The sequence below is a fragment of the Chlamydotis macqueenii genome, chromosome 8 (genome assembly GCF_036417535.1).
Source record: "Chlamydotis macqueenii isolate bChlMac1 chromosome 8, bChlMac1.mat, whole genome shotgun sequence".
Lineage (NCBI taxonomy): Eukaryota > Metazoa > Chordata > Aves > Otidiformes > Otididae > Chlamydotis > Chlamydotis macqueenii.
In genome coordinates, this window is record NC_141563.1 from 21,898,320 (window position 1) to 21,925,278 (window position 26,959).

Below are 26,959 nucleotides of genomic sequence, written 5' to 3' on the forward strand. Positions count from 1 at the left end.
AATGAACTAATGAAAGTGGGGGACAAATGTTATAACTCCGCAAAGGATGAACTAACAAAGACACTTTTTTGTCTGTTCACGGAAAGTACGGCAAGACAGAGTAGGAAATTTTAGGTGAGACATAAGGAAAACGTTGCTAATCGGCGTGATACCTGCACAATAGAACAAGTGATATTAGCAGTGTTAGAGGTGGCATTTCCTTTCTTGGAGAGTTTTCTGGGAGAGGTTTGGAGCCTGATGTTTCTGTTTACTTCCCTGCTGTATTTTGGATATTTTGGTGGTGATGTGCAGAAAGTTTCATGTCTGTTTTTGTTTTGTTCAAGGACCTTCTGCCTTAGGTATTTGAGTGCTCAAGCATTGAACTCGTATGTTTCTTTAATTTGGTCTTTTTAAAAAAGCATTTGAGGTAAAAAATGTGTGAGGTGAGGTTGAGTGGTTGAGGTGTAGTTGAATGCCTTTTAAAGAGAAACTTCATAGTTATTTTGTAAGAGAAACTTCAGTGAATATTATTTGGGTATTGAATGGCAACAGGATCAGCATGTGCCTGTACATAAGTTTTAAGTACTTAATGCAGAATTTACTGCTGTGCATCTGAAATCTTAGAGGTTTTGTTGTATGTGAATTAAATGCTTCCTGTTACCTCTGGCATAGGGCAAGTTTAAAACATACATCCATGGAGAGGCTTCAGTATCCTAGAAAATGTCTGTGAAGTCTCACCAGTACGTTCATCCCAATGACCATTTGAAAGGTAGTGAAAACTTCTGGAAAAGTAGCATCTACTTTTATTATTTCAGGATTAAGCCATGATTATTTGGAACTTGAGCATCTCCCCTCAATAGCTAAATGAAATTTTTACAATTCCTAAGGACAGTAAGTTGTACAACCTTTCTTAAGGTACCTATGGTCTGTTTTGAGCAAACTGATCTTATTAAGTAAATGAATTTAAAGTTTGCGTCAGTAGTATTTACACAAAGTCACTATCTTTTGGTGGTGGTTAAAATGTGAACTGCAGAAAACCACATTAACACTTTTAATTGCTTTAGGTTTGTTTAATTACTGTTTCTGGTAGTTGGAGGAAAAGTTATTCAAACAGATGACTAATTTCTTGGTTTAAGGAAGATTGTCTCGCTCTCTGGAGTTGGCTTCTGTGGCTTACATGGGTGCCTAGGAGGCATAAATAGCATCCTAGCTAGTATGAAAACAGTCATGCTGATGTGACATTGTAGTTGCTTTCACAGGTTGGAGAAGTACATAGGGTAGAATAACTTCTTACAACTAGTTGGAAAAGCATTTCCAGGAAGACTTACGAGTGCACTAAGTTTGCTGTCAAGCAGAGATGTTGCTTGAGTTGCAGGGATGAGTCTGAGTTGGAGGTTAAGGAGTAATATACTGTGGTTAAGGAGAGTCCTTGTTAATACTTCAATCAAACACCTGGATAACTGGTGCTAATTGATAATTATTGTCAACCAGAGACTTACTCTACAGTGGTTGACTTTACTTCGGAAAGCTTTGAGAAAGCATTATTCATTTCTGGCTGCATAGTTCAAAATATATTTTACTGCTGCTTTTAGGGGTTGCTGAGGGCTTGGCTGTGATTAGATTTTCTTCTTTTTATGTTTTTTAGATGAAGAGAGATAATTACTTATGAGTTAGTGAAATCAAAGGGAGGTTTGTAATTTGTTTTTTGTTTTTTTTTTTTTTTTCCCCAAAAAGCAGGTACTAATTAAAAAAAAATAACAAAACCAAACATTTTCACTGCCCTCCTTCAATAAATCATCAGCAAAGATCAAGGATGTTAATAAATACTCATTAAAATTTCTATTAGGAAAATGGTGGGGGTTGGCTATTAATGTATTTTTAAGGAAATATAGAGAGCATCTGAAACAGGGAAAGAGAAAAACTTTGTACCACAAATCGCAAAAGAATGCACAGTAGTTGCAACTGTTATACTTACTAAAAAACACAATATGTTTCCCTTTATAGTCCCAGGATAACTTGCCAAGCAAAGTGCATCTCAACTTACGATTTGAGAGGAGAGATTAGAAAGCATACTACTTCAGCAGTGGCAGGCTGGGAGCTCTCTGTGCCGTTGCAGGTACATTTTTGGACCTGGATAAGAACACCAGGTCAGGAGCTTTCCATGTGTCTGCTACCTTTTTTTTTTTGTTGTTGTTGCTGCTAAGCACAGTTATGGTCTTCTTACTCTAGAAAACTACGAGGATGCTAGTGCGCATTTATGCAATTAGGGTAAATAGCGAACCTCCTATGCCAAAATTATGACACGTTATGGTTTGACCTAAAGACCAGGACTGTTACACAGATTTCTGTTTCATAAATTACACAGAGAGGGAAGTGCAGGGTATGGGTTTCAGCATGACTCAGTGCAGTATGTATGGATATACAAATATTCCCAAATATAAACAGGCAGTTGCACTACAGTTAGACTCCTAAGATTATTATGATTAATTGGAGAGGCATTTTTTTTTTTCTTCCTTGGAACAACAGTGTTTTTCCCAGAATTTTTCAAAGTGGTCAGTATTTTGACCAAATGAATGTAATTGACTTGACAGTGCCTAAGCCCGTAATCAGTACTGTCTTCTCTATGAGCGGCATTAAGTTTCCAAGCAAAAAGAAATATCACTTACACAAAAGTTTAGGTTTTTAAAAATGCAACTTATCTTAATAATTCATTGTTGCATAATAAAACCTCAAAGGGTGCTTGTCTTTTTTCCCTTCTCTCTGTCTTTTTTTTTTTTTACTTTTGCTTTTTTTTTTTTTTTTTTTTTTTTTTTTTCCAAAGTCTGTGAGCTGGCCATCAGAGTTGCCCTTCTGATTTCCCTGGTATCCCTGCCAGCTTTCAGCAGTGTTGTTCAGTGATGGGCAGTGTGATATTCAGTGTTTTATCTAGTGCCTCAGCTGAGAGGCTGCAGTATGATAGAACACAGGAGTGCGAGGAAGCTTAGGTGAAAGAGCAAGTTGAATCCCTTCCTGCTGTCTCTGACTGACTTCCTTCGTGAGGTCTGACTTTCCTGAGGCTCATCTTCCCTTGCGGTGTGTGTACTTGGATTCTGTTAAAGCTGAGACTGGCCGTGCTGGTGTTTGGATGGGAGTTGAATTCACCCTTAAGAATATTCCTCCTTAGGACTCAAATATGATAGATAAAATATAAATTAGTGCAGGTTTTAGTCTAGAACTCTCATTTGTGTTTGAGTACAATGAAGTAGGTCCTGGGGTTTTGAATGTGAACAGCAGTCACATGCAGAAAAGGAAAGATTTCTATGGCCAAAACAACTAGATGTCCAGGGAGTGGTACACTGTCTAATATTCTTATAGTGATGAATAATCTAATTTATTTGCAAAAGATACATCTGGTTATATACTAACATTTTTTAAAATGTGCTTTTTTTTCTTTAAAAAGAATTATATGATATTATATGCAAGGGTGAACATGCTACTGGTTATTCTTATAGTAATCTTCTAATAGGTAACTGAACAATCATTTGTCCACATTTATTTTCTTCTATTTCACGTCTGTCTTTTCTGTGAGGTAGTATCTCATTATTTTTACAGTTACCTCTCACTCTTCTAAAATGTGTTTGGCATGCCAGCATGCTTATTAAAAAGGCTTAATTATTTTCTATTATCTGTTTTGAAATACACTGCACTTGCTTGTTTCTAACCCTTAAACTGTTCTTTTCCATTAACACAAATACACTTAAGTAAAAGTTTCTATCTAGATTGTTAGCTCCAATTCCTCTGACATAAGATACTTTCCAAACAGAAATCTGGTTTAGAGCCAGAGTGAAAACACACATGCTTGTAGTTTGGGAATTGTTTTTCAAGTTGAGAAGGTCTGCGCAAGCAGAAAGTCATCAGTTAGAAGAACTGGTGTGATTCAGACTTGTGATACTGTCCTTGTATTGGGTTTTAGCCTCAATTGTTTTGATTTTCTATCATCAGGGTCCTCCAGGTCCTCCAGGTTTACCTGGTCCATCAGGAAAGAGAGGTCCTCGGGTGAGTAAAACAGCTGTGTTGTTCTGTAGCTCTAGGCAGTCACTGATAATCAAACTGGAGGCTGCACCATTTTGTTTTTCTCAACTTTATTTTTATGTTTTGTGATTATGAAAGTGTATGATTCCTAATATTTGGCAGATAGGTTAAGGTAAGGCAAAGCAAACGGGTTTTTTTTTTCCGTCTGTGAGCCTCCGTAGTTAATTTTGTTTATCAGTGCGTACACAGAGCACTGTTTCATGTGTACCTAGCTTTCTGCTCGCAGTATTAACTTTTAGTTTTTTCATGCTGCTCCCATCTGCTGCAATCTAAGGTCACGCTCATTTGTTTTTAGAATGAGGGGGAGTGAGCAGTGCATGCCACAGCCACAGAAGAGCAGACGGTGGATACAAAATTAACCACTGCAAGACAGAAGGGGAAAAAAACCACTCCCAAAAATCTGTTTTATTATCTTGTGTTATAGCAACTTAATAAAAGAGGTGGTCGGTATCTGGGTAATTTGCCCAAGAAATGAGGTACAATAGCAAACGTTGATTTATTTCGTGTGAGTGAGTGCAGCCAAACAGGAGCAGGGCCAGCAGCCTTGCCCCATGCCAGGGGACAGAGCACAGGCTGCGTCGCAGTGAGCGGGAAACCGGCACCCCAGCTGCCAAGAGCATGGGAGAAGCCTGCGCCACTGCGAGGACTAGTTGGTAGGGCAAAAGAGGGTAAATTCTCTCTGGTAAATCTGTGTTCACACAATCGTGTACACAAAAAAAACGCTTGCGAAGTCCCTGAGGTCATGGTTGATTTGGGGAGTGTTAGGGGAAGGGCAGGTGGAGAGAACAGGTTGACATTTATTGTGTAGAAGATTTCAGGCCATGGTATTTGGGATGTAAGCAGTTACGTCTGGAGCACATTCATCTAGGCAATCACAACTGGGAGATAAGGGAATATTTTATATGAAGGCTTGGCAGACCTGTGGGAGGAGTTTTGACTCTACCTTTGAGGACCGTTTAAACCAGCTGCTGCTCAACAGCGTGTCAAACATATTGTGTTGTGTTGGCTTTCAAAACTTGGTCTGACTGGGTAGGAAAGTGCACTCGTCAAAGGGGGTGAAAACTAGCTGGTGCTTTAGAGCAGCTGGAGATAAGGGAGTGGACAAGACACATTTAAAAGTATAAAATGAGAAGTGTTCCCTTAAATCCATATCTTCCTGACTTCTTGGCTCCTTTTTTTCTTTTCCAAATTATCTTTCTACATAAGACCTGACAGGTTCTACAACTCTACTTTTTATTTTGCAAAGTGCATCTGTTGGACACTTCTGCATCGCAGGCAGGATTCCACAATCCCAAGTAGATCCTCACAAGTGAGAAGGTTTAGAGGAGGCTGCCCATATGTTTAAAGCCATTACTGTTGCTGAGATTTCTTATCTTGCTCAGTTTTGGTTGTGGTTTTTTTTGTTTGTTTGTTTGTTTTTTTTTTTCCTGCAGGTTGTCTTTTACAGGTGTAGAGTACTTAAGAGCACAGTGCTCTGCTGTGTGGTTTTTCTGGATTAATTATTGAGTAGGACATGGTCTCCAATGTGAGGAGACAGCTTATAATAGGGAGCCTGAAAAAGCATAGAAATGTCCAAGGTGAATATTTACCAGTAGTTCTGAGTTTAAAATACATATTTATGTGGGCCCAGAAAGCCTATAAAACTATGTGACCAAATAAATATTTTTTTTTAAATTACAGTGCTCTTTAGTTTGCGCAATGCTGATAAATTCAAGCAAGTACAGCTAGTGAAGATACGTGGCCTGATAGAGGAATTTTTTGAGCCAAAAACCACATAAATCCCTGTTGATGCAAAGTTCGTCTCCACATCTACCAGTCTGCCCTGAGACTTCTGCCTTGCATCAGATGAGCTGCCGTTTGTGATTCTGAAATCTCTGACCTGAGGTGCCAAAGGGAAGCAGCAGAGTGCAATGCCGCATTGCCCAGGCCTTCTTCAGGCTCTCTTGGGTGTGTGGCCAAACCTAATCCTGACAGAGATTCACATGGGTTGGACACTTTGGGCATGGTATGAATGTCTGATTAATGGTTAGAGATTTCCATTTAAAAATATTTTCATCTCTGTAATTCTATGGCAGAGAAGTCCACATTTGACAGTTAAGGCTTTCTAAGTGTCTTGGCTTATTCTGAGTTTCTCAATAATGAAATTTCAGCCATTTCAGAATTAGTGATGAGATTAAATTCCCCTGATGCCTCTCATTTCATAAAGATACTTTTGCACCTCTGTGTTGCAGTACTATGACCCAAGATAACAACACTGCAAAGCTAGGACCCACTTCAGCACTGCAGCTACATTGGCACTTTCTATTTGTTTCCATTCTCCTAGAATTGCTGAGAGCGCCTCCAGAATTGCCAGTTAATCTCTCAAACAGAACATGGGATTAGCATTTCTGTGGAGTTATGTCAACATTGTCATTAGTGAGAGGGAGCACTTAACAGATACAGCTTTCAGTGTTACTGCAAGGTATCACCGATAAATTCAGTCTCCTGTTGAGGGAAAGACAAACACTGAGTTTATCTGTTGTAAGACCACTAAATATATGAGAAAGCTGGAAAGGATTCTTATTATTTTTAGTATTTGGATTAACTGTTTGGTGGAATTCTGGCCTTAGTGAGTTCAACTTTACCAGGGATAGGTTTTTGCCAGTTTGGTCCTTCAGTGTTTGGAAAATGAATAACTGCTGACAGCCATTGCAACAAATATTTTCCCTTATGTGCAGTTTGTCGAGGAGTGAAGATTGCTGAGTGTATTGCAGGAACAGACACTTATCCAGGAAGGCATAGATAGTCCTAATAGCCTGTTTTGTTCCTGGAATGGTTTAAGTCCAGCTCTTTTAGTAACAAGCCCATTTTCTACACTGAGCATGGAAGAATCGGGTTGGTGAAGGGTTGTTTTTTCTTCTATTATTTGTTTCAAAAAGGTGGAATACGTTGCTTTGAGTCATCTTTTAAGTCAATGAGAACTGATGCATTTTGTTCTCTTTGTGGTGTATAACTGAGTACCTCAGAATGTGATTATTTTTATCCTACGCCTCCAAGTTTTGTAGCTGGAGAGCAACATTGCAATGACTGTGTGCCAAATACCCATTAAGAATTACTTGGGAAGACAAGAGGAACTGAGCTTTTTAGAAGAAAGGGAAGTATTCAACTTCACTTTAAATTTTTTAGGCAGATGCATGTGTTTTATTTCTTGAGAATTCTTTGAAAATCCCAACCAGTGCTTCTGAAAACAAGAGTGATGCAGTAAAATGATTCTCTGCAAACTGTTTACACTTGTTCAGTGGAGTGCTGAATAATCCCACTCTTTGTTTTTTTTTGTTTTGTTTTTATAGGGTATTCCAGGACCACATGGTAATCCAGGTTTGCCAGGATTGCCAGGACCAAAGGTGAGTTCATTTATCCATGTTGCCATGTAAATACATGAACTTCTTAATGACTTTTTGGAAGCCCCAGAACTGTTTCCTATAATAGAACCAATTGGCCTTCTTTGATTTACAGATGGAGGCTGTTACTACAAACACATTTTAATTAAATGTAATCGATCAAATTGAACTTTAAATCAAAACAAAATAGTAGTTTAGTCAAGGAGAAAAAAAAAAACCCTATGTGTGCAGAATGATGACCTGAAAACTGTGATCCATGCAAATAGTTTGTACTTGCCAAAAGAGTTCCATAAATCAACTTGGCTTCTTTTATAAACTGGAATTTAAGTGAGAATAAACATTTAATTTGTGTAAGCTTTTGCCTTGCTTTTTTCCTTTTTTTTTAAAAAAAAAGAAGAAAAATAAACTGCCATTCTCTGAGTGCCTCACTTTTTTTTTCTCAGTGCCTAACCTTTGTTATTTAAATATTCTAATATTTCAGACATTATCACTTGATTAATATGCTAGAACAATTTTCTGAAGATTTATGTATGTGATATGTGAAACCAAAGAAAAAAATACTAGACTGGAAGCTCAAATAAAATCCCTCAAACCTGTGTTACACAGGCCCTTTAAATAGATTTGACAGATTTGTGCAGTTGCAGAATACCTTCAACTCATATTTAGTTTGAACGATTTGATAGATATGTTAGGAGGAAAACAGCAGCAACCATGATTTGTTTTAGTACAATTCCTAATGGCAGGAATCTGACCTGTCGTGACAGGTGTTAAAAACTGCTTGAGGACATGAAAAGACATTTAATAAAGCTTTCAGTGTCAAACATTGTAAAATCAAGTAACTCTGTTGTGTGTGTGCTTTTGTTATTATCTAGTTCTATAAGAAAGGTTAAACTTAGACATTGTTCATTAATTTTTACAATATTTATGCTGGCTGTATATTAGAATACATTACTAGGAAAATAATTGTAACCATTTACTCCTAGGATTTGTTTTATAATGTATTTTCCCCCTCCACTGGATCATAATTCTGATCAGTTCTATAGCTGTCTCCATTATTTTAAGAATAGAGAAGGATTGTATATGTGTGTGTGCCTATATTTATATATCTTAACTAAGCACGTAGTAATATATACATATTTATCTCTTTCATTTCTGTTAGACTATAGGTTATCTTTTCAATACAAGTATCTTCTGAAACACTTTTATTTTAAATAAGTGTTAGCCAAGTGCTCACCAAGTTTTGACCCTGAAGATCCAGTTGACCCACACTGACTGTGTAAGCTGAAATGAAACACACTTTTGTTTGATCTTAACATCACAGACAAGTTAGAACAATTTTCTGGCAGTAAATTAATGCAGAATTTTATTCTGCCTTTGAAATGCATGCATTTTTCGATCCTGTGCTGAAGCATCCTTTGTGCACTTGCTTTTGAAGCATGGAACAATGTTAGCTAATATCCTTTATAGTATCCAGCCCTGAGCGTGTGCTAGCAGTTCCAATCGATAGCTGATGTCCTCAGCATTTAATTCCCAATTAACAGTTGATGGATGTTTTTAAAGTCAATGAATAGTATTCATGAGGTTTGGCTATATGCCTGCCTTTCTGAAAAATAGATCAGTTAAGAAAATCTAGTTTCTTGATTCTGGCACTGTTCTGTTAACACAACAAATTCATTTTGCTGTGTTTCCAGGCTTTATTTCATATTCAACAGGCTTAGTTTCTCAAGTGGCCTCACACGTACAAATCTTAACTGCAGAGGTAAGGATAACCCCTGATCTGCAGTACCACATGCAAGAGGAGGATCAGGTGCCATAGCACTTCAAGTAAGAGCCACGACTGTTGCAGGTCTGAAATGGCTGATGGTCAGGAAACCTCGTGCTGCTTGTCTTGTATGTCCCTCTGAGCATCCAGTGTTAATTTTAGCTCCTTTTCAATGAAGGACTCATATCATCTTTAATCTAGTGCTGCTGTGGTATAACTTTAATAGTAACATTTATTTGCTTGGCTACCTAAACCATATTTTTGATTGAGAAGAGTAGGTCTTTATGCTTGTGAGCAACACTCTGAGTGACTCTACAGCTTTGAAATAAGAGCATGGTTTTAGCCTGTGCCGTTTGTATAAACAGGTCAATGAAAAGTTATGGTGCTTTTTGCATGCAGCTTTTAGTAGGAGTTAGATGAAAGGGGTTCCCCATTTCCTCCTCAGTTACTTTATTTTCTGTTATTAGCGTGTGAATGTGGTCTCAGCCTATGGCTCTGGGAACTTCCCAGGTGACAGCTTGGTCAGTGTGAAGCCATTCACCCAGGGCTGTTGCAAGAGGTACCTCTTTCTGTTGGCTCCTGGTTTAAGGACAGTGAATTTGGCTCCAAGGGGTGCGGGTTTGTGGTAGCCGATAGCTCTGCGGGGCTGGCTGCCAAGCCTTGCTGTTCTGACCAGCCCCAGCTCCTGGCATATGGCAGGCCCCAGGCCTCTGTGGCATCATGGCCTGCAGTGCCTGGCTTTGTCAGCGGGGATTTGAGGTAGGAGAGACTGGTGTGGCAGCATCCTTCCCCTCTCCTCGGCCTAGTCTTGAATGCAAACTAATTCCTGGCCAAGAGTGATGAGCTGTGTAATCTACTAGGAAGTAACTCATAAATGAACAGAGGCCTTCACTGCATGTTTACAGCTCTGTCCTTCCCAGCTGCCATGTCTGCACTGTGTGGGCCCAGTACTGAGTGTGAGGAAGCCTGGACACGGTTATAATTAAAGCAGTAATGCAGCCTGATGATCTCGCACAGTGTTTGGGGAAATAGGTGGTGCCCTGAAGTGGTGAGGCCCCATGGAGAGTATTTCAGCTGGGGTGTGTGTTGTAATCCTGCTCGGATTTACCAATAAAATATTCTTATTGAGTGTTTTTGTGACATTATGAAATTTGGAAAATGTAAATCTCATTTTGATGTGAACTCACACTTATATTTTGTTGTAGTTCTTTACTGAAAAAGTTATGAGAAAGCAAATCTGTAATAACAAGTACATTTTATATGAGCATTCCCCTTCTCTTGCGCTAACAGTAAGAATACTTGTTTCCACATGTATTCTCTTCCCTGGTGATATTAATGAGCTTAATTTCTTTGCAACAGGGCCCTAAAGGAGACCCAGGATTCTCTCCAGGACAGGCAAAACGTGGAGAAAAGGTAATATTTTTGTAATTATAGAAAAATACTTTCTCTTCTGTTCTTTTGTTGAAGCACATAATTTACAGTACGATAGTTCACAGTGGATCCTGATGCCCAACTCCGTCTCAAGTAGCAAACGCTTCCCCTCAGCACCATCCCCACCTTTTATACTGAGCACCTTAGATACTTATATGCTGTATGGAACAGCCCTTGGGCTGTTATTTGGGTAAACTGTTCCAGCTGTGTCCCCAAGCCACAGATGCCTCCAGCTCCTCTCCCAGCCCAGGTGAAAATTAACTATTCTAGCCAGAAGCAGGACAAAGTGTTGCTGAGCAAAATTCAGAAATCTGTTTGTTGATGCACTGATAAATGGAAGTGCAGCTTTTGTGAAAATAGCAATGATATTTTAAGCTAACCAGTTTTTGCTTTTGGCAATCTAATCATAGCATTGTGAGTTATACATGTGCCCCTGAAACTCGAGGTATGTGCTTTCTTATGAGCCCAAGGTGCCACAGAGCAGTCTAAAGCCCACTCATGTATATGTACGACCTACACCTAAATACATGTAGAATGCATCTATAATCAAAAATCATGAGATCAATACGCATTTTAAGAACCCCAAATAATGAGAACTATAATTTTTCACCTAAGTCAAATTTGGTCACCCTAAGTAATGGACTTGAATTTATTTTGATGCTAACTGACTTCCAGAATCTGATCCTTGACTCATTGCATTTGAATTTGGGCCTTAATCCTGAAAGAGTGTATCTCTTCACTGTCAGTTCTAAGTAAGGAAAAAAGAACTGGAACAACTTTCCTTCCTTCCCTAACTGCAACAAGCATAAGAAAATGCATCTTTTTTTCTAACTCCCTAGCATTTGAGGTGCTCTAATTGTCATTCACATATGCCATCATGTAACTGCAGGGTTCAAAGAACTTGAACGAGAATAGTCACATGCCACCCTAACACCTTTGTCTATATGCATTTTTCATGTTGTCTCTTACACAGATTGGATTTAAACCATGTTTTATGCAGCACATGCCATAATGGTGTCCAGATTGCTGGTTGAGGATTGTTGGCATAACAGTAGTTAAATAATTAAAAATATATATTAATTTGAGGTGAAACCACTCCTGAGGGAAGGATTATGTGAAGAATTGTATAGCTTCCTCATTCCCATTTATGTTGTCTATAAGTAAATGTTGTGAACGAAGTTTGTTCCAGCCATGATTTGGCCATGTTATATCACGCAGGAGATGGTTACAATATGATTGCACCAGATGATTACGATTGAGGAACTGTTGCCTTTTTGATTTTCTTCCTCTAAAAAAAATAAATCTGTGCCTGATAAAGCAACATTAGCTACTTTTTCACACCAAATGTCCAAGAATGCAGAGACAATATGAAGTCCTACATGTTTACAGGCTTGTATCATGTTCCAGTGAAACACAGTGACTGTGGATGGTTTTGTTGTGCAGGGTGATCCAGGCCCCATAGGCTTTCCAGGCCCACCTGGGATCAAAGGCCAGAAGGTAAGATTCTGTTCCCATTTTCATGTAACCCTCCTTGGCTCAAATCCATGACCATCAGGTGGATGTCTGGTGATCAAGAGGCAATAGAAGGGCTTTAGGACTGCTGGTGGTGCTGTGTCAGGCTTCAGGACCAACAGTGCAAAACGTTCCCTTGCAACTAAATTAGGTGAGATCGTGGCAATAGACGGTAAATCACTTCTACCTTAGATTGGTGTCCTTCAAAAGGCACGATGTGCCCCTGCTCAAACAGAATAGGTACTAGGCAAGATAGGCTTGCCTGTGAGAGACAGCCATTTTGCAATCAATTATATTCAATTTTCAGTAATAGCTTTTCATTTCTTTTTCTATATTTTGTAGTACAGAAAAGGCTTCATGAGATCATATCATTTCTGCACTGAATTATTTGCTTTTTTTCTAAATGTGTGCCAGAATTGCTAAAATAGAAGTCAGGTGGAATAAGTTCCAATTTTGGATGCTACAGAATACAATTATTATTTTTTTTTAATACGAGAAATGCCAGATGCCATATAATGCATTTGAGAAATATATCCAAATTATGGCAGTCCTATGTACACAGGAAAGCATATGGCAGACAGATAGTTTTCAGAAGGGAACATGAAGGATGTCAACAGAGGAAATGAGACAACCTTAAGAAAATGAGCACAGAAGACTGAGGGAGAGAATATAGTTTATGTGGAATGAGAGATCACCTGACATGAGTCCAGTAGGCTGCTCTGATTAGTCAGATGGTGATAAACTGGTGAGGTGGCAAAAATCAGCAAGAAAGCTGAGGGGAAAGTACTATTAAATGCTGTCTTTGCAGAAGATAGTTTGGTGTTGCAAGTGTAATAGAAAAACATGGAAAACGGATATCACAGCAGAATTTTGTAGTAGTTGCATAACACTAAAGGCAGCTGTAAAGTGTCCATCAAAAGGATGGAATTAATTGTTACAAAAGTAGGCCCTGGTATTTTTGGCCTTAATTTCTGACATATGGAGAGGGAATAGAAATTAAATGCTTACTTGCTATTAAAATTAAAGAAAAATGGTATTGTAACAAAATTAATATTCAGTGTTATGTTTTAAGATGGCTTCATTCAACATTGTCTTGATATTAAAGTGTATGACAATTTCTTTTTTAAAAAGTCTAGTTATTCTTTTATGAATTGACCAAAACATAGTAAAAATGTGACCAGGAAAGGAAGCTGTCATTGGATTAGCACCAGGAGGTGTGTGGAAATTTATTTTGCCAAACATGTGGTCCACAGTTCTATGAACTGAGAGAACAAATAGCTGTGACAAGAATTTGCACCCCCTCTGTTAGCTTTTGCATCCCCACTGATAGCTTTTGTCACCACTGATCTTGGCCCACCTTGCGATTCTCCAAGTATTGTGCTTTCTTATTTCGTCAGGTTTATGGTTTTGCTTAGAAAACAAAATAGTTTTTGTTTTAAAACTTTTTAGATGAGAAGCAGCTGTCACTTGTTCTAGATTATAAGACTGACATTTGGGGGCAAGGAAATTAAAATCTTATGGCCATCATGCTCTCTTCCTGCCACAAGAATTCTCTCCTTATCTGAGAGTTAGAGACTCTGTGGAGAATCATGCTCAACTGATCACTGGAAATTTTACTCTCTGTTTCCATGTTGTACACATCAAATGCTAACTAGAACCATGTTTAAGATAACTTCTGCCTGACCCAGACTGTAAGAATAGCAGCTTTCAAATAGTACTACACCTGTAAACAGTTTAAAGTATTTCACACTTATTTTTTTTTTTTTATGACAAGCCCACCATTTATGTTTTAAATAATTGACCTTTAGTTATTGCTTTTCAATATATGTAAATAGGTAAACATACTGTTTGCTCGTTGTGATCTCAGAAATTATTTTCAAAGGAATGTGAGCACAAGTACCTGTGAAGTAAACAAGCTGTAAGAAAAAACTGCAGAAAAATCAAGTACTTCCATTTTTTATTTGTACCCCAGTACTACTGGAGAATTGCTATAATATTGAATAAATAACATATTTCCAATATTCTTTCTCATCCAGGTAAAATGGAAGATTAAAAAATCCTTCATATGAGTTAATAGCTAAAGTTTTATTTGATTTTGACAGTCAGCTTGTGTTAATTGAGTCATTTCTTAACAGTGGGATATTTGATAGCAAATAAAAAGTCTAATGTTCTTCCAGGTGTTTTAAATAGTGTAATACAAATCTATGTTAATTTCACAGCAATTACTTTTTGTCATGTTGACTTTCATCAGTGTTTTCTGAAAGACCTAGAAATTAGTGTTTTTTCTTTATAGAATTCACCGTCCATTTCCTAGTAACTGGAGTGGTGGCTTTGGAGAGCTGAAGTGAAGGGTGCGCAGCAATACCGGCTGCCCTCCACCAGGTGTGATCGCCCCACTCCAGGGTGGCGGTGGCTCTGGAGGAAGCAGCATTTAATAAGTTTTCTAATAAGAATTTGCCTCGTTCTGAATTTCTTGAGAAACGTTATTTGGTGCTTATACAGAAACATATGTCGTGGAAGTTTGAGGCCAGTGTGCATCACTTTTTTTTGACAAGAATGACTTTGAGAAGCCATGTGCTTTTAGTTCTGTTTTTCTAAATATCTGAGATCATGTTAGCAGAGTTTCTTGGAAAGATTCACTTTACTCAAAAAAAAAAAAATTTTTTTTTGAAGCCCTCAATGTAATAGAATAGCACTAGTAAACTACTGTTTTGGATTGCAACTGTGAAAGGATGTGTTTCTTTTTCTAAAGCTGAGAATCTGCAGGTTTTTTAGTGAGATAGTAAAACAAACGTATGTTAATAATCAGGACTCTGGGAACAGATTATTGTGATTGACTTTATTTTTCCTTACACTCAATGTGTTGGAGTACGCATCCTTGTGGTTGTATATAAAATATGACATATTTCTCATACCCGTCACACACATTATAAAAAGTCAGATTTTGCTTGGACTAGGGCTCCAAATTTGTTCTAGCATAAGAGTAGAAACTTGCGTGTTTAAGAAGTGTTTAGAGGCCTGTTTCTTTCAGGCATCTTTTGAAGCAGAGAAGCAATGGCAGGAGATGAGGGTTAGTTTGAGGAGAGTGCTGTTTCCAGAGCAGTTGCATAGATCTTATATCTGGAGCTGTCTTGACAGGGCCATCTTTAAATCAGCACTCAAAACTTTCTTTATATCAGTCCAGAGACCTCACAGAGTGGAAGCTTCCTCCTTCCCCCAAAAAAGGACTTAATTCACGGTGCAAACAGGCTAGTACTTGCCTCTGGTAGCCAGAGTACTGGGGGTATATTGTCAGCCAAATGACAGTACTCCTGGGCATTAATTTGCCTGGGATCATGCCAATGCGTTAGAATGACTGCAGTGCCTGTGTGGTTGCAGGTACTTTACAATGACATTGGAAAATATTTTTTAAGAGATTGGCTATAATTTGTGGGCTTTATTCCCTATCTAATATGTGTGTAATAGTAAATCAAGGGAATCTGGATCTATAAAATCCTGACAAAATTTACATACTAAAGGATAATACTATAAGAAGGAAAAAACTTGGATGCAACCTGACAAGGGCTCTCCTTTTGTCTTTCCTTTTGTATCCTGTAAAAGGTAAGACAGATAGTAAGTAGCACAATGTTGACATCACCACAGGTACTGCTTTGAAATTTATCTAAGTGTCCTCCACTGCTTCTCCTAGAGAGTACAATTTTCTTTGATCAGGGGGAAACGTCAACTCTGAGAGAAATTCCTCTACTGAATTAGATGGAGAAAAGGTCCATCTTCTATATGTGTGCTTTTTTTTTTTTTTAAGTGATATTTCCATTCTTTAGGATATTCAAGGTAAGAGATGCTAGGTGAAATCTTCATTGTGTTAATAAACATCAGCAAACAAGATAGAATGGAGCTATGAAGGAGAAGAAAAACAATCTCAAACCATTGGCCAATGAAGAAGGTTTTCAAAACTGGATGCTGTGTGGTGACAATATGGAGCTGATAAGTAAGCATTGCAAAGGCTGCTGTGACAGAGCATGGAAATCTGGTTGTAGGCTAGACTTACCCAGCACTGTTTTTTTTTTTGGTTGGTTGGTTGGTTTTTTTGAGTTTTTTTTTTTTAAATCAGTGCTTTTTTTCCAGCACGTTTCAAAGACTAGTATCTCTCTGTAGCTGATGGTTGTAGCATTACATATAACACATCACTTCCTGAGTATTAGAGGTTACAGAAACTTCTTGGCTCTCTAGCAAAGTTGCAGGTGCTGTGCCAGATGTGTTTTAATAACAAATGCATAGAATTTCTCATAAAACACAGTGGGCACTGGTAAGATAGAAAGACTTGGCTTGAATAATCCTTGCTGTTACGATTTAACATCTACGTTTTGCTATATACGAACTTCACTGAGTCTGGGTCCCACTGTGCTAGGGATATGGTAGGAGTCAGATGCTAAAACTTGCTATGAAGTCTTTTCTGAGTCTTATTAGTTGGTGGTAAAGATTTTTGTCTCACGCAGATCAAAGTATTCTTGCAACTTGCTGTGTTTGTGTAACGTACGTGAAGTCTGTATTGATGTAATTGAAAGCTTCAAACCTTTATCTTCCACATTGAGCTTTTAAATCAGAGCATTAATCTTCATTAGAAATTGGGAGGTATTTCATTTTGCAAACCAGTGCATGTGAACTTGTATTCTTGTTTAGTTTCATCTTAGCTCAAGCAAACTGGGTCTTATTTTTGTGAGTATGCTCAAGAATACAAACCCAAACTAGTAAAAAACTAAAAATTTTAAGAGAACTAGCTAAGTCACAGGAAAGGAAACCCCTATGTGAAAACTTTGTCTTTTGGAATGAGAGATGTTAATCAGCTAAACTGACCCACTTTGAAATGAAATTGTGATAAATGTCTCTTAGTGTTTCTGTGTATAGCAGCATTTGCTTTCCCTTTCTCTTTGTACAGAAATAATAAGCTATTGAGAGATTTCTTCTAGCAACCCTTATTTTAGTTAATCATTTAAGCATGGAGAGAGGATAAAATTCTAGGTGGATAAAACTCATGAAATACAGAGTGGGCTGAACTTTAAAAAAACTATATGGCTTTCTGAGGCACATTTTGAAAGCCAAAGTTATATTACTGGCTTAAGCAGACATCTTTGGTTCTGCTTTAGCAATTCAATTTAAAAAAAAATTGGGTTTAGGCATGCATTAATATAGTAATTTGGGATATTTCATATTAACTGGTTTATTCAAGATCAGCTCCTGGCTATTTGTTACTTCCCCCCCCCCCCGAAGCAGATCTGCTTCGTTAGATACAAGATAACATAAATTATTTAGACTTAAGGTACCGGAAAGGATCAAAGCCAGCATAAATTATAACTTTGCAAACTGGCAATGCCCTGTTTCAATAGCAAAATGAAAGGCCACACCTGCTGTGTTGAGCTTTGAGAAAATGAGGCCTTTGAGTTTCTTAATGACTACATCTCCTTTGGATCAAGATTCCTCAAGCAAGACTATAATAGCAAAATTCCAAATTTTGAAGCCTGACAAATGTCATTCTCTTCTGTTATCTAAAATTATCACCAAACAAAATCATTAAATTTTTAATTTTGTGTATGATAATAAAATTAATTGTATGCAGAAGTACTCTTGTGGTCATGCAGAAGCTTATCCAAAACTTTGGGATACCTGATCTACTGAAATCAGTTGCAGAATTCCATCTTATTACAGTGGGTCTCAAATCTCTACTGACTAATAAGTATCATCATGCCACAAGTTAGCCAGATGTTTGACATCAGCCAAGACACTCCCACTACCCAGTCAATGTCTTTGAGGCCAATTTTTGATAGATTTCTATCCAGAATAAGGATTATTTTGGTCTTTCTTTTTCAAGCTGCAGCTTTTGGAACTTGCATATTCCATATTTGGAACTTGCAAGGGGTGTGGGGACCGGACACTTGGCTTCTGCATCAATGATGCAACTGTTACAGCTGGCCTTTTAGGCCAGCTTGTCTGGGTATGTTTAGTATAGTGTGAAGACATCCAACAAGAAGGTTCCCCTTTCAAGTGTACTGATGCAAATGGCAGGTTCCAGCTCTATTTTTAATTTTTTTTTTCTTTGAGTGCTAAAATATGCATGAAATGGTCAATGTGCAGGGAATAAAGTTTGAGAGCTTCACGATTCCAGCACCACAGGGAGGATTTCTGGGATGAGGAATTTGTTTTATGTTAATTTTAAAAAGAGATACCTTGTGTCCTGGAAGGTCTGTCTGTCTTGAGAGTGCCCTAGAATAATGTGGGATGACCCTCTATTGTATACCTCCTCTGAATGCCTTGTTCAGAAAGGGCATCGTGACAGGGATTTAGCATGGAGAAATGCATTGTACCTAATTGAATTCTGCAGTTTCAGCAATAACTAGGGACAGTATCCCGTGTAATAATTTGTTTAAAAGAGTACAAGTTGGAACTGATTTTAAGCATGCTGATATCTTGAAATTGTCTAAACTGCCATCAGGATTTCTTACTCCTTTTTTCGACCTCAGCTTTCATATGAGCTGCTAAATGTCATCCACACTAATGCTGCAGGCAATAGTTTGGATTATTTTTTCTTGATGAAGAGAGGTTGGAGTAGAAAAAAAAAAAAAGGTCCATTTTGCATGTTTAATTGTATTTATCACATATCTGTTTCTCTGCCTGCAGGGTCCTAAGGGTTATCTGGGACTGCAAGGGCCACGAGGTGAGCAGGTGAGTGATGAAAGCACAATACACTATACTGTACAGATGAACAATTGAGGATAGAAGAATGCATAATCCAATATAAGTGTTTGATATAAGCAACCAGTGTAAATTACTGACTGCTTAAGGAAATACTTGATAGTTCTTGACCAAGAATTCAGATTATTTAGAGATAAGTGTGGTAAAAATGGTCTAAATCAAATGTAAAGGCCAGCTTGTTTTCCTTCAGCTACCACACTGGCTTGGTGGAGGTTGGTGTAAAATTCTTTTTGGAGGCACAGTTTGGATTATCTTAAAACCTCTATCAGTTTAATGCATTTAAAATCTTCTAGTATGTAGAAAATTTAATTATATTTTTTCTCACTTCCATGTAAGTTCAAGAAGCAATCTGAATGTAAGTTCAAAGACCTCAAATTGCTGACATCTTGTTAGTATTAATGTGACTTCTCATGGCAGAATAGATGGAAGTATGAGTCGTCTTTTGGATGACACTGAAAGGGAAACTGTGGTGACAAAAGATGATAGGCACTTGAAGGGAGATGAAAACTCATGAACATCATCCATTACTTTAATGAGTTTTATACATAAATCTTAGTTGAGTGAGTGGTGATTTTTATTATAGGCCCACAGGCATTTTTCTGTGATGACTATAATTTAATAGTCAGATGAAACTGTAGCCAGTTGAGAAAAAAAAAAGCCGTTCTTAAGATCAGGAGAAGAGTGTCTCAGTCTTTGAAGAAGTTGCAGGTGAAAAGTAATCAGTTAGTTACCATGGAGGAGAAAAAGTGAAACTTGTGTTGAAAAGTAATTTTGCTTGTTATTTATGCAGTCAAGCATGTAAGTTCCTTCGAAGGCAATACACATTCAAGAATGTGAAAACTGGTGATTTGCAACTGTTTGATATCTGTGTTCTTGTACTACTGCTATAAATATTTTCCTTCATTATTATCACTTAGAAAATACTCTGACGTAACTTTTAAGAGAGCACTTTAGATGAAAGAGTTTTGTTTTGCACATAGTTCTTACTGCTGGTATTTTCAGGCCTGGCGGGTGAAATTGATGAGTTAGACCGGTTACTTGTCGTCTGTAGCACCTACCTGTGTTTGTAGTTCTTAGAAGCTTGTACAACAAGGACAGACATTCCTCTGAATGTGTGAATTGTGGAACTCCTTGAACAGCTGGTAACAATGGAAAAGTTTTAAAAGATAAGTTGTAAATGCAATGATTATTCTACTTTTTTAGTTCTTTTCATATATGCATATTTTGAGGTACAGGTGAGCCAAAATAGGAGGCCATGAATCCTAGTTCCATGACAGAACATCTGTCAGGAGATGAATTGCTACCGGTTGAAAACAGGCAACAGAACCATGTCAATGGCAGCTCATTTAAACAAAAAATACTGCAACCCCTTTTTGCATCTGCACTTCTGAGTTCTGCTTCCTAAGACTGCTGTTTCACCATAAATCAGCTGTGAACAGCTCAGAGAGGAAGTCCTGATTCATTGCTATGGTAACACTGACATATGACAGTGGGTGGAAGGGTCAGGCTGGGAGACTGTCCAATTTATGGACTTGGCTTGTTTAAAATAATATTAACTGAACAGAGGTAGGTGGAGCTTCCTGTATCTTGGTGATGGGCCCACGGCATTTGGAACCATTTCAGAAAAGCACATTTTTCTGAAAATAAACAGTCAGATTGTTGTCGTGACTTTTGGATTTGATTAGGAGTAAGAAGGAGACAAGTTCTATACATTAATGACTAATCCAGTGCTATATTGACCTGATTCTGGAAGAAACAAAAAAAATTGGTTTTGTAAGGACACAGGGATTCTTCTTTAATGAAACATTTACCACATTTTTTAAGACACACATTTAAGACCAGTGCAGTTACTTTACTATAAAGACCTGTCTCCTGTAGTCCTCCTCAATTACTTTTTATCTATGTTTTTATTATGGAAATAAGTGATGTACTCTTCTATTTCACAAAATCATAGACTGCTCTTCTGGTAATGCTTTTTAAAGGATATGTAACTGAAATTGGTGAAGTTACTTATGTATGATGAGTAAATTTTAGGATGTTGCTGTGTAGCTTGCTCAAAAAGCAATTTTTCCATAAGCTCAGGCTGTGTCATATCACTAGATGACTAGATATTAAAAGAGAAATAATAAAACAAATAAACTCCAAAACATTACATTAAACCTGCTTGTTGTTTCTTTCTTTCTTTTTTTTTTCTTTCTTTTTTTTTTTCTTCCCCTACATCTTTTTCCACTTAGGGAATTCCAGGAATGGCTGGCAATATTGGGGCAGTTGGTTATCCTGGCAGGCAGGTGCAGTAACTATACTAATGTCTTTGTAGTTTTGGGGGTTTTCTTGTTTGTTCTTTTCAAAAGTATCATATCTGACTCTTTTGGAACAGCTAATAGTATAAATGTATTTGTTTACATCCTGTCATTTATCCTAGAAACAACAGGCAGTGCCCTTTAGGTAGTGTTGAGTCTCATGGCTTTTAAACTTGGATGGGTTACATGCAGTAATGCTATACCTTTCTGGCATACATGAATGACACTACCAAAGTACTGAATGTCTAAACACTTTACCCTCCTTCATAAACCTCCTGTGGTTCTGTGTGTGTTATCTTCTTCATATTTCAAGTCCAAAAGCAATAGGAAACTCTCTGTTGCAGTATAGTTCCTCCTGATTTTCACCAATGTGTTTACTTCACTGCTGAAACTATTTCTTCAGCCCTTTAGGGAAGCAGAACATTAGAAGATTTTTTTTTTTAATTTTTTTTTTTTTTTCCCCCATTCAGAAGTTTGTGGAGGAGAAACAATAAAGCCAGAAAGCAGCTTTCTATAAAGACAAGCACTTATTTAAATATTGATTTTATTTTTTTAAATTTACTTAATAAGCTAACAGATACCTCAGTCCAGTAATACAAATAAGGCATGAAGTAGAAATATTCATTATTTTCCTCTCATAAAGGTATATGAGCCAAACCCAGCAATTCACTTTGTGGGTTTGTGACTGCTTAAAGGGTGAATTTGGCCAATATTTCAGTGTTTTATTGGGTTAGGCTTGTAATGGCTATGTATTTTAAAATTCCATTACAATATTTTTATAGTAATGGATGATAACATGTTTGTGTTGAATCACATAAAATGTTTAGAACATTTGGACTACTTATGCTATTCTTATATTTGCGTGAAAATAATTGGAAATGTGTCTAAATCTAAAAGCTTATGAAAAATCCTGTGAAATGATGTCACTGTGTTGCTAGATCACTGGGTCTGGAAAAAAATTCCTCCTAGAAGAAATAATTTTAATGTAAAGGAAGTTTCAGTCATTGTCACAGTTTCAGCTGTGAATTAATGGGAGACCTTTCTGAACATGGTTCCAAGGGACTGCTTTATGACACTTTCTTCAATCCTAATTTTAAGAATGTGTTGCTGATTTACAGTTAACAAATGCTATTATAGTTCTTTTAAATAGAGCATATCTGGTTGTTTAAAATGAAGTACAACTCATGTCTTTCTGTAATAGGGCTTAGCTGGACCAGAAGGTAACCCAGGTCCTAAAGGTGTAAGAGTAAGTAAGCATTTTAAGTATTTTGGCATGCTTATCTATTTTGTACCCATAGAGAGTACATAAGAAAGAGGATGAGGAATTTCATTCAGCTCTGCCAGTTTTATGCCTGCAGAACCACTCTGACTTTACAGAGCTGACAAATGAGAAAACATAATGTTTCTTTCAAAATACATGTAAGGATTTGATTTTTTTTCCCATGGTGAGTAGCACAGAGCAGTCTTTGGTTGTTGCCCTTCCTCTTGCTTGGAATGCATGCAGGCAGGAGAAGGAAAACAGTACTGAATGGGGGTGTGTGAGAGCTGGGAGTGAAGAGGAGTGGACGTTTCCTGCCTGAAGCATTATTTCCATAATAGAAGCTGTCAAGAAGCGAGACATATCTGGCATTTCCAATCTGTAACAGCTACAGAAGTTGATAAAGGGAAACCGTCTTGTCACATAAAAACCATAAAAGTGATCTTAAGATTTTCAGATGATTCAGTTGTAGTCCTGTATATCCCGGGCACTGAAGGCTGACTCAAGGTGTACTTTTAATTATTCTTGGAGGTAAAATAGGTTGGCTTTTTTTCTGGTTGGTTTGTTTGGGTTGGTTTTTTTTTTATTATTTTGTTGGGGTTTTTCTTGTTGTTTTGTTTTTCTTTTGGTTTTTTTTTTTTTTTTAATAGGCACATGAGCATGCCTACATAAGCTTGTGTGTGTATAAGTATGTTTTTGAACTGACTCGTTGGACTAGATGGCCTTTAAAGGTCACTTCCAACCCAAACTACTCTGATTTTATGATTCTATGGTCAGGCAGTAGATAAAGTTTTCCAGAAACCTGCGTGTTGCTGGTTGCAGCTAGGATTTGAAGGAGCCATTTGCTGGGTGTTTTCAGGCCCTCGGCTCACGTTGCACAGGTTTCTGAGCAGTTCTCAAGTATCTATTAAAATAATCTTACTGCACTGCTAGATTTGCTTTTGTCCTGGTTTTTTTAGTGTAGTTACTAAAAGCCTTTACCTGCAGCAGCTTCTTAAACATATCCCTGGTCTTTTGGAGTGAGGTTTTTTTGATGTCAGTTTTCATTACAGTGATGGGAAATATTAGTTTTTCAGGATCAAGTGCCAACAGATATTGCACCCTCAGGGACTGTATCTTTTAAATTTCTTCAGTTTATTTTTTCTCAAATTCTTAATGCATTTTTGTCTCATTCTTCCTTTAACCAACAAGACATCAAATGATCCCAGTCACTTCCTGAAAAGTTACTACTGCTCTGTTTACACAAAGCTAAAAATGGCCAATGTATGAGTAATTTTAGGGAAAAGCACCTGTCAGGTCTTAAGACTAAGTCCTGTATATGAATTCTACAAGCAACTTTCAATAAAAAACGATGATGCAGCCCTCTTGAGACCTACTACTGTGCCATGGTGGTGTAAAGCAATATGATACAAAGTATTTTTAGAGCTTTAAGTTTAGAACATTCCTGCAATGAAACTATACTCTGCTTCTCAGCTGTTTTAAGAAACTGTAGAAAAAAGAATTACCTTTGTTTTCCTTACTCTCATTAGGGCTTGTTGACAAGATGGTTTCTATCTTTAATAATTAAAAAACCCCAAACAAACAAACCACATGTCCTGGTTTTGGCAGGGATGGAGTTAATTTTTCCTCTCAGTAGCTGGTATGTTTTGGATTTTGTGTGTGAAGAATGTTCATAAACACCCTGATGATACCAGTTGTTGTGAATGAGACCAAGGACACCGTCCTGCTTTCCAAGTCTCGCTAATTTGCAGATGCAGGAAGCTGGGAGAAAGACAGACAGCATAATTGATCCAAACAGGCCAAAGAGAGTATTCCATGCCATAAACGTCATGCTCAGTATATAAGTGGGGGCAGGCGAGGGTGGGTATCTGCCTTCCTGGCATCCATCCTTCCTGCTTGTTTTTGCTGGCATCATTCCCTCTCCCTTGCTGGCTCCCTTTTGCTCCTTTGCTTGCTGCTCGGGTTTGTTTCCGTGATCGCTGCTCAGGACGGGCTGTATCGGTCATTGGGACATCGGGTGGTGAGAAAACACATATTGTTCACTTTGTATATTTTTTAATATCCTTATATTCTGTTATTATTGTAGTTTTCCCTTTTATTTTAGTAAATTGTCTTCATCTCAACCCACGAGTTCTCCTTTCTTCCCAATTCTCTCCCCCATCCCCCTGGGGAGGGGGAGAGTGAGCGAGAAGCTGTGTGGTGATTTGGGCTAAACCATCACACCACACAAAAAATATACACACAAAAAAAAGGACCCCAAACCCCAAAATTGTTACAATCTGATGACTGGAGAGAGAGAGATGAAAGCAGGGGATGCTTTTTTAGTAACTAATAATGTTTTTATTCCAATCTCAGTTTGAATCTGGTAGTGCAGAATCCATCTCTATTACGATTTTTGTAAATTGTACAAAATTTCTGCTGAGTCAACAGCATGCTTTTGTGTCCATACAACTGATTGTATGAGAGGATCTATTTCTGACTTTCTCAGGGGAAGGTGGGAGAGAGATGCAGTGTGACTGAGCTTTAAGAAAAACATACTGCTTATGACAAGGGAAACTTTCTAGCACTCCTGCATATAGCAGTGATCACACAGTGTTATTAAAGATGATAACATCTTTTCTGATGTATTTCATTAATAAGGTTAACTTCAGCAGCTTTTTCATGTTTCTTTTATTCTAATAAATAAGGTTTCTGATGCAACTTGTTGGAACACTTTCTTAGTATTTCTTATTAATTGATTCTGTACCCTTATAATAGGAAATTGGTTTTGCTGTTAGTTGGAGAGTAAATCCTAGTCACATTTAAGTTGATTGAGCCTCACTGGTCCTTTCAAATGACCCTGAGTTTAATCCCTGGATCTTGAACCCACAGCTGGCCAATACTGAGGGACAAGCGGTGTTGGTGGGAAGCAGCCTTGTAATTAAGAGTTGTTCTTATGTTTTTAGGGTTTCATTGGACCTCCAGGTGTGGCAGGACAACCAGGACCTGAAGGAGAAAGGGTTGGTTTAATGGAACATTAATGAAATATTGATGTTTGGGAGGTAATGCAATATATGTTAGAATAGGGAAAAAATGTACAGGATATAACTATTCATTTGAGTCTTTGTGTAAAAGCAAAACTGATGTGGAGGAAATTAGATCATATCTAATTAGTCTAATCAAGGAAATGCACTGGTGCTATAGTTAAATTGGGAGCAGCTGTAAATTATTATTTGAAATTAATCTAGAGCTTCAAGGATTGGCAATATTTTTTTCTTACCACCAAGGTCCATGATGAGTATTTTTCATTGAAGCAATTTTGCTCAGTTAATATTTGTCAGTTGTTGGATGATTTTGCAATAAAACCAATCATGGAAATCTTAATCTCTGTTACTCTGTGCTTGATCCTTTTCTTTCTTGTCTTGACTATAAAGGATGTCTGGCCGGGTACTTTGATGGAAGCAGGATCTGGCCCTTCTTCATAGTTGTTCTGATATGGCCACAATAAAGACAAACAAAGTTTTTTTTTCTGTTTCACCTTGTTGTAGGACATTGTCTCTATGATTGTTTGCTCAAGTTGTGGGGTTTTTTTTATTTTTTTAATGGTACTTCTTTTTACACTGTCTTTTCCAATCAAATGCAGGTTTAATTACTTGAATTTAAGCTGTAGTAGAAAAGAAAACATACTAACAATGGGTTCTTTCTCAGGGCATCCCAGGCTTCCGTGGAAAAAGAGGTCCTAAAGGGCGACAGGTAAATCTTCAAACATGAGTTAAAATTTCTGCTGCCATTGTAAATGCACCTGTAATTCACTCTAACTTTTATCAGCTGAAAAATGTTGGTTTTATTTTCTCCATAGATGACTTTCTATTGTTTCCAGTTAGTACTTTGCAGTACTGCAGATTCTGTGCAGGTTTTAACTACTAGATATTCTGAAGTGAGGAACACTTAACATGATGAGCCTTGTGGCTGGCTACTGATGTCAGCTACCTGAGGGTTAAAAGATGATAGAAAAACATAAATATATTCTGTAAAATTAGTGTTAGCACAAGGTACAGATATGATGCAAGTTTCATAAGTCTGATTTTTTGTGTTGGTTTGAATGTAAATCAGCTGCTGCTAATGTCTGATATTTCTGGATTATGGTAAATTAAAGCTGTCCTCTACTTAACCTATATTTCTGCAGCTGAGAATAAACACAAATTTGCCAAGTATACATTATCAAAGTTTACATATTTCCTGTGGTGTATCTTCAATGCCAAGTGCTTTGTTTTCTGCTGCAACCTTATTATTTTAGGTCTTTGAAGCTGTCCAGGAGTTTACAATTTTAACTTGCTTGTGGTTTGAGGTTGGTAACTGCGATAGCATTCTCCAAGCATACACTCAGATGCGCTCAGCAGATCAGATGACTTTCATCTAGCACGTTGAACAAGCTTGTTCAGCAGTAGTAGTGTGATTACCATTGTTTTGCCCTTGATGTACACTATGAAAGTTGTGAAGGATTCTGTTTAATTATGTTTTGTTTTCTCTGTGATTTAAC

At 37.6% G+C, this 26,959-nt stretch overlaps 1 protein-coding gene across 1 annotated transcript in view; it reads left to right on the forward strand.

Moving 5' to 3' along the window:
- The window catches only part of COL24A1 (collagen type XXIV alpha 1 chain), a 143,341-nt gene that overhangs the window by 18,564 nt on the left and 97,818 nt on the right, over nt 1-26,959 (forward strand). The window contains exons 4-12 of the mRNA XM_086754112.1: nt 3,961-4,014; nt 7,380-7,433; nt 10,552-10,605; nt 12,067-12,120; nt 18,808-18,852; nt 21,117-21,170; nt 22,384-22,428; nt 25,386-25,439; nt 26,128-26,172. Of these exons, the coding sequence (XP_086610238.1) occupies nt 3,961-4,014; nt 7,380-7,433; nt 10,552-10,605; nt 12,067-12,120; nt 18,808-18,852; nt 21,117-21,170; nt 22,384-22,428; nt 25,386-25,439; nt 26,128-26,172 (459 nt within the window). The remainder of the gene's footprint in view (nt 1-3,960; nt 4,015-7,379; nt 7,434-10,551; nt 10,606-12,066; nt 12,121-18,807; nt 18,853-21,116; nt 21,171-22,383; nt 22,429-25,385; nt 25,440-26,127; nt 26,173-26,959) is intronic.